This window comes from Mauremys reevesii, linkage group 1, assembly GCF_016161935.1.
Source record: "Mauremys reevesii isolate NIE-2019 linkage group 1, ASM1616193v1, whole genome shotgun sequence".
Lineage (NCBI taxonomy): Eukaryota > Metazoa > Chordata > Testudines > Geoemydidae > Mauremys > Mauremys reevesii.
In genome coordinates, this window is record NC_052623.1 from 354,716,915 (window position 1) to 354,725,084 (window position 8,170).

Consider the following 8,170-nt stretch of genomic DNA (forward strand, 5'->3'; position numbering starts at 1 on the left):
TGCTGCTTTAAAAAAATCTGTTTTGGGGCGTAGAAGCAAGCCATCTGGCCTTCTGCTCATGTCCATCCTGTGAAAACTGCCAGATTAGCAACTGAAATCTAACCACGGAGCAGGTACCGCATAAGAAATGCTCACCTCACCTTGCTCATGTACCTCAGTCCCAAACTAGAGGGATGTACCAGACTTGGTTAGCTCGGTTTACATAATCTGTTCACCTAGATGGTGTGGCTTGTTTTCCCAGTGCCTAGTTGGGAGTAGGATTTGAGAGCAAGCTGGCTGAAGTTCAATCCAGACAAGACATAGTCTGTTAATACTGCAAAGAAAAACCCACCACACCAGGTCTCAGAGCGTGGGTCAATTGACTCGGGTTTGTGAGGTCAGGCTGCAGGGCTAAAAATAGCAGTGTGGGCAGTCATGCTCAGGTGGGAGGCTGGGTTCCAGGACCTTACCCCCTTGCCAGGCTTCAGAGCCCCGGCTCCAGCCCAAGCGGGAACATCTCCGCTGCTATTTTTAGCCCTGCTGCCTGAGACTCGGTGCCACAGGTTTTTCTTTGCAGTGAAGATCTACCCAAAGATAGTGGGTTGGAGGAATGATCTGGTTTTACTTTCATCCCCGCATGTACACCCTTCTTCAAGAGGTTTGCAAATTCAGGACATGGCTGCTCTTAGAATGTCATGTAGTGTCGGCCAAGAGCCTCCTCTGTAGGCACATGTAGTAAGGTGATTGTGACCCTCAGATTTGGACATAGTCTCAATAATCCTGCTCCCAAACTGGATTACTACTGTGCATTCTGCATGGAGCTATACTAGAAAATCTCTCATGCCACAGCTTGCACAAAATGCATTTGCCTTCCAGAATCCTATTAAACGAGTTTTGTGACCTGTGCTGGCTCCTTAATTGCTTTTGGTTGTAATTCAAGGTGTTGATCTAGATAACTACAGCCCTGCATGGTTTGGGTCTTGGCTTTGAAACCTCATCTCTTTCTAGGAACCACGGCAGTAGCTGAGATTGGCTGGGGTGCTTGTGTTTAGAGCTCCTAGGATTAAATGTCTGGAAATTGATGTCTGGGAGTTCCTGGGGAGAACCCTCTAGAATTTTTTCTCTGCTACTCAGACTGCCCTTGTCTGATACTAAAGCATAGTGCAAGGCCTGTCTCTTGGGGAATAGAGAGGTGGGTTGTTGTGGTTTTATCTAGGGAACACAGGTTTGCACTAGGTTAAAAGCAGTAAATCTGTATTCCAGCTTTTTCTCCAACCTTCTTCATCTCCTCTCATCTCTTTCCTTTTCTGGAAGTTATGGCAGTATCATCAGTCTCTAATTCTATAAAGCAGTGTTCTTTAACTTTTCCATCATGTGGATTGTGCCTTGAGAGGGTCTCCAATTCTCCTTTCCCCTTGATACTGCGCGCACTGCATTGCCTCCCGTACACAATGGCATAGCCATACCATGGTACTAATAGCAATTGCTGATACATAATATGAAAACACAGTATTCAAGATACTGTATTATAGGTCAGCAGGACAGACCAGTACAGTAGCTCTCAGCCTTCCTGCCCGATGACCAAGTATGGCCTTTGTAGAATGTCCCAGATTTTTCTTCTTTTCCAGGAGACCTGGATTCACTATGACCGTGAATTTTCACAGCCTAACCCGTTGTGCCCCTAACGGCATTGTGGGCCAGCTCTTATCTCAAGTTTCATGACAATGTTTTTTTGGGTTTTTTTTGGCTGACCTCTAGGTTGGATTTTCTCATTTGATCACCTTAATATGGGATGAGTTTCCATTTTTATAGCAAATGGGTTCTCAGCATGAGGCTTTTAAACTGGTGCATGTGCAGAAGTAGAAAGGGCACTGGCTGTTTCTAACTCCAGGTCTAGTGTTCAGTATCCTAACAATGTGTGCGTTATCAACATGTATGCCTCAGGACTTCATGCATTATCCAAGGGTCTCGTACCTCCCTTTGATTTCTCTAATATGGCTGTTGTCAGATGAGATTGACCTTTGGTCTAAACCAATATGGCAATCCCTATGTTAATTTATATAATCATGTTTTATTATCCACATATGGCACTATCCCACCCGCTGTTATATTAATTTCTTATTCAGCCATGCTCAGTACCAACCCATTTTTATAAATGGCTGTGGGAGTTGAACATATGCTGATTATACCCTTTTCTTTCCTCACATACAGAATACATTCAGAAATATGCAACAGAAGAAGCACTAAAAGAACAGGAAGAAGGTACCGGGGACAGCTCATCAGAGAGCTCCATGTCTGACTTCTCGGAAGATGAGGCCCAGGATATGGAATTGTAGTAGAAGAAGCAACCTGCTTTTCAGAGAGACTATTATTTCCTAACCATGAGAAGCAGACTATAATATTCATATTTAAACAAAGCAATTTTTTTTATTACTAAACAAGGTTTTTATGAATAATAGCATTGATATATATATATCACCCTTTAGATCTTGATTTCTTGGTCATTTCTCAAACCCAAGGTATATAGCATATTCCCACATTCCATTTTGGTAGCAATATGCAGCCCAAATGCATGCATTCATAATTCCATTTGGTCAAGTCAACTTGTGTGCTACTGAACTGTCAGCTCAAACAGCTGCTCTGATAGGTAGGGACTTAGAGATTTCCTTTTTATCAGTGGTTCCGCAGCTACCACCTTGGATGATAAGATGGAACAGAGCTTTCGCAAAGTAAAAAGTCTAGGGGATAATGTAAGAACACTTTTAGATCAGACATTGAAATAAAAAGTGCTCCTTCAGGTCAAACTCGCTATCATAGTTTATGTGGAGTTGCATTTAAAAAGTGCACAGAGTTATTCAGAGCATCGAAGCTTAAAAAAAAAATGACTTGGATTTTAAGTACACTTTTATATTGGACTTCTGCCCACCCTCTGAACTATAGGGACCTACAACCACTCATCTATTTGCTTTTGGGACTTTGGAAAGCCTTCATCTGGACTTTACTCATTTTCTTGGTCTGGATTATGAGCTGTTCCCTTTTTTCAGGGGGAAAAAACACAATGCTACATGAACAGTGCTTTAATTTACCTGGAGCACATACAAAGGCAAACTCTTTGTCATAGTGAAACTGCTACCCTGTAATAGCTTCAAGCTTTCCTTCTTGCTTGAAGTATGATCAAACACCTTGCAAACTCTCTCTCCATCTCCTAAAAGAGGGTTCTCTGACCAGATGGACTAGCCTTGCTGAGAGCTTCAGACCCATGAAGATTGACCCATTGGCCATAGTTCATGAATCCGTTGGCACATTCTCTCTCCCATTTGTTTTCCTGTTTTCCCTTCTGCAGCAGCTTGGTAGCCATCTGCTTGTGTGTACAACAGACCAAACTAAAGTTTAACAAAGAAATGCTCTAGGAATATTTGATTGATAAAAATAAAAACCATAAATTGGGGAAACAATTGAATAATATTTTCAAGAATTCTTCTGAATGAAAAATTTGATTTCGTCTGGTGTATTTCAACATACTAAGTTTTTTTTATTATTTTTATTTAATGGTAAGAGAACCTAATACAGTAAATGCCTACCTGGGTTGCCAGTGATACTTGAATTTGGATAATTGTGCATTTGAAATCCTAACTAAAATGGATTTTAAATCTGAATGTTACTTGCTGTATTCTTAGGGTTTTCTGAGGGGTTTGGATAGACAGACAGATACTTTAATTTTTTTGGTGAAACCTTCAGGACAGTATGTGGAATTCAACCCACGCTGAGTGACTCTTGAACAGAGAATTTTGAATGACAGACTGGATTGAGTAAACACTTTTTTCATTGTCCCACAAATGTTTTTCTTTTAGGAATGCCACCAAGTTTTGAGTTGATGGGGTTGAAAGATACAATCCTTTTTTAATCCATAAAGCACAATCAGTTTCTCTCCCCCCCCCTTTTTTTTTTTTGGAAAAAGCTATATGAAGTACAATTTTGCTTTAGCATGATTATTTTCCTTAATAAAAATAACATACAAAGGGTTTACTTATTTTATGTTAATTACGGGCATGAAGCAAAAGGTTTCTCTCTTTTTTTTTTTTTAATAAAACAGTAATGTAGGACTGTGGTTAGTTACTGTGCTGAAGCTCTTTATCTAGCATTTGTGGCTTGTTGGAAGGGTAGTAGTAACTATTTAACATGTAATGGTGTAGTTTAACTCTTACCTAGCACGCTGGTTTCTCATTACTTTGGGCAGGGGGGCAGAACTGTGTTGGCACTGTTTAACTTGCTTACCCGCTGAACTAGCAGTTTGCTTGTGCTATAACCTTTAACTGTAGGTGCTATTTAGGGGTAGTCTTAAGTGCTGGGTGGTGATATCAGTTTAAAAACAACAAAACAATAAAAATTTGTATTTTTTCAATATTGTATAAAAAATAGTGTTCTAATTACCTCTAATTTTTTTTCCAGGTAACTGTATTACTCTTCCCCCAGTCTATTCAATGACCAGGTTTAACACAGTGAACACTTTCATGCATCTCTCATTTGAAGAAGCCAGTTTTCTAATAAAAAGGTGTCCTGTCCTAAGCTTCCAAAAGAATTACAATTAGAGCTGAAAATCTAAGGTAGACTCCTGGAAAAGTAAGCACATGTTTTACTGCATTGATTTTCTAGGTTGTGAAGATGCAGTTTGGCTTCTATTAGTTGTCCAAGTTGCTCTGATTCCTCTGCACGTTACTTTGTGCATACAGGCAGCCGAAGCAAGGTATTTGTGGGTATAGATCTGGAACTTCTCCAGCAAGATGTTTCCTTGGATATTAATGGAGCTTTACACATGAAACCTATAGCATTGCCTGCAGCATGACGAAAAGATCATCTTCTTGGTAAATTTCATGTTTGATCATTCTCCCCTGTAGTGATTGCAGCAGGAAAGGAAGCCTACAGTAAATTGTCAAAACACCTGCAGTTCAAAGGAATATGGCCTAGTGTAAAACTCTTGTAGGGAATAAATTCAAATGGATTTCCCTTCTTTCTAGACTGGAACAGCTGCTTATTGCCTCATTCTGCCCTTTCCCATCTTTCACCTCCCTCCCCATCTCAAACAAGAACCGTCTGTAAATAAACTACACACCCCTAGTCTGGAAGAGAAAAGTGGAATCGTTTTGAAGCAGGATGACCAGTTTTTTTCAGTTCAGGTTTCTTTTGAAATGCTAATGTCTTTTTCTGAAAGAACCACTGCCATTCTCTTCCCTGTTCAGATGACTGAATCTCAAAGCATCAGCCCAGGTGGAACTTAACAAGCCTACTCCAACATGACTACGTTTGATCCACTGTATGTAGATTCGTGCTTTCAGTGAATCCCTGAATATGAAAGCTTGTTAGTAACCTATTCTAGTTGTTATGGAAGTAGGCTCTTGGCTTCACGTCTGATAGCTTGTCACCCTGTTCTTGAGCTTTGTGTGACTTATACAAATTGAGAAATATCAAAGCTGCCCCAGATCCGCAGAAGCGTCTCAAGAAGCTACCTACATTGCCAACTAGGTTAAACTTGAATTTCATCAGGCGTGTTTTCAACTCTCCTTGAGGTTTCCAAGTGTATTTTCTTGGTTCATTTGACTTTCCATAATAATTTTAGACTTTAAAAATAAAAATTAAGGAAGGGAGTCTTGGCGAAAGCAAATCTTAAGGGAGTGGCATCTTGATATGAACTGAGTGGAATAATAATGCTTTGTAAATTAACTGGGAATGTGTAAACCCTCAGTCAGAGGGGGGAAAATGGAAGTTAAATGCTATTTCCGTTACCCCTAACGTTCAGACTGACCACTTAGGTTTATGGGAATATTACGTACATAGTCACTTCTGTAATCTCCCATATCCGTGTTTGATCGCCACCCCGTGTTTGATCTGCCTGCAGTGCACACAAACCAGGGAGATGGAGTCCCTTTTCCCCATAAGGGATGAGAAATGCTGTAACCTGTGCTGCAGTTGGATTGCCCTGGCTTTTTTCCCCCCTCCCAGCAAGACTAATCACAGGGCATTCTGATGTAAGTGGTAGCTCTCAGGTATGCAAGGACACCCCCCACCCCACACCTTTGATGTCAGTTCTATACCACAACATGCAGGGGGCATTGAGGAGAGGGCAGGGCTGTTGGTTGGTTTTTCTTTTGCTTCTTTTTGCTCATCTGAATTCCGCTGGCACTTTAGCAGGAGCGTGTGCAGCATGAGAAATGGCCATTATTTTACTGACTGTATTTGATACCTGTTGTGTGATACTTGAAGAGATAAAGGGTGTTTTCCCTTCATTTGAGTCTAAGCTTTTTTCTTTTCTTTTTTTCCCTTTTTTCTTGCATTGTGATGATGTAGTGGGCATGCCTGTCACCATGACAAATGCCTCTTCTCTAAGAATATAACCTCTCAAATAGTTGTGTATAATTAAAGAACTGTAAACTTTTTTAAATAAAAGATGTATATACCTTGACACTTGACTGGTACTTGATCAGTAAGGTCTCGCTCTCATAGGCAGCATCCCCAGTGCCTCCCGTCTTTTAAACCTCCAGCCCCCGAGATTCAACAGCAGCTGTTAACCAGACTGCCCAAGATTCTGCCTTCAAAACCAGTCCAGGTTTTTTCGATAGGAGATGCTCTGGTGGAAGTGTGTCTGACTGCATTGTTTGGTGTAACTAGGTTATTAAGTCAGGAAGTTTGTTAAAAATAGCTGCACTGTACCATTGTGATGGGTGCAGTAAAAGAACCTAATTAGACTAGTATAAATTGGTTTCTTTGGTTTGAGGCCCATTGACAGATAAGGTTTGTGAAACTTGCCTCTGGCCAACACTAGATGGCACTATTTGCCACATTCTCCACAAAGTGGTCTGGCAGATTTTAGTAAAGGGTGTTTCAACCAAAACTGCTGTAAATTCGAATTATGCTGTAAATTTGAATTATGCCCTAAATGTGTTGGTAATGTGAGCAAGCAAATGAGCAGGTTTCTTCATCTTATTAGAATGGATGTTAAGTGAGCTCTTCTAGGAAAATACCTAATGCATTATATGTACATAGATCATGCCAAGTACTTTATAAAATGTGAAGGGGGGGAGGTTCCAAGGTGTTTGCAGTTTAAATTGGCCAAGGACAATGTGGAGACAACGGTGCCAACGTTAGAAAGCTGAGACCTCAACAGTGAGATCTATGCAGGAAGGCTTTGGGGAAAGTGGATTTGAAGGGTGGGTGGATATAAAAGTATTGACTTACAAGCACAGTGTGTGTCAGTCATTCCGATTTTACACCTAAAGGACATAACCAGTGCTCTTTCAATAAGTTCCTCTAAATGTAAGAAGAAATGAAGAGGTCTGTACATTTTTCCTGAAAACTGAATCTGAAATGTATTAAACATAAAAGCAAATGGCCTCAATTCAGAAGCTAGCTCAGCCATTCAGTAACAAGTACTAAGGGATTCCAATTGCTTGGTCAGCAGGTGAAACAAAGTTTTTTTAGCTTCAAAATACATACTTGTCCTTGGAGTTTCGGTCTTTTTACGAAGCCAGTGCCCTATTAAATATGCCTCACAGTAGTTATGTTGGATGTGCCAATGTAATCTGGGCTTTGTACAGGGCAGGAGAGCCCTATGTCAAATGTGTGTGTATTAAACATTTCCACCTGGGTTGGCATGCCTGTTCATCACAATCTGTTAATGTACCCCCTTCATCTAGTCTGTTACCCATTGTTGTGTCATGTCTGAACTAGATTGTAAGTTCGTTGGGGCAGAGACATGCATCTAGTGCATATGGCATTGTACAATGCTCGAGACACAATATTTGCAAAGATTTTTCATAGCCTTCCCCTTGCAGATCTGCTTCTTGTGGTTTCATTAGCTAAATTCACATCTACCAGGGGACTTGCTTATTCTAAAAAAGCGAGTGGAACTACTTTGAGCTCTCCAGAGAAATATGCCCGTGATTGAATTCTGGAGAAAATCCTTTACATTTTCCAATAGTTGTGGTTGTCTTCGTTTGCCTAGTGTTTTGATAAGGTATGTGTGTGCTGGGTTTATTCCACTTACAGGTCTACCTGAATTCCCACCTCTATTTTCAATGGGAAACACTATTTATTTCAGCCCTATCCTAAGCAGCCATCGCAGTTGAAATGCATGGTTTAGCAGCTGCCTTGCTATACTCAGTATTTGTATTACAGTAGGGCTGGCCAGGTTGTCCCA

The 8,170-nt window shown here is 40.7% G+C and overlaps 1 protein-coding gene across 2 annotated transcripts in view; it reads left to right on the forward strand.

Annotated features, from left to right (window-relative positions):
* UBE2H (ubiquitin conjugating enzyme E2 H) overlaps nt 1-7,618 on the forward strand; it is a 76,061-nt gene extending 68,443 nt beyond the window's left edge. The window contains exons 7-8 of one of the 2 annotated variants that reach the window (XR_005592631.1): nt 2,191-3,530; nt 4,429-7,618. Coding sequence is in view for 1 of the 2 variants with exons in the window: in XM_039519883.1 (XP_039375817.1) it covers nt 2,191-2,315 (125 nt within the window). In the remaining variant the exon portion in view is untranslated. Of the gene's footprint in view, nt 1-2,190 lie in introns of both variants that reach the window. The other variant, XM_039519883.1, reaches the window with a different exon arrangement.
* Nucleotides 7,619-8,170: the final 552 nt, after the last annotated feature.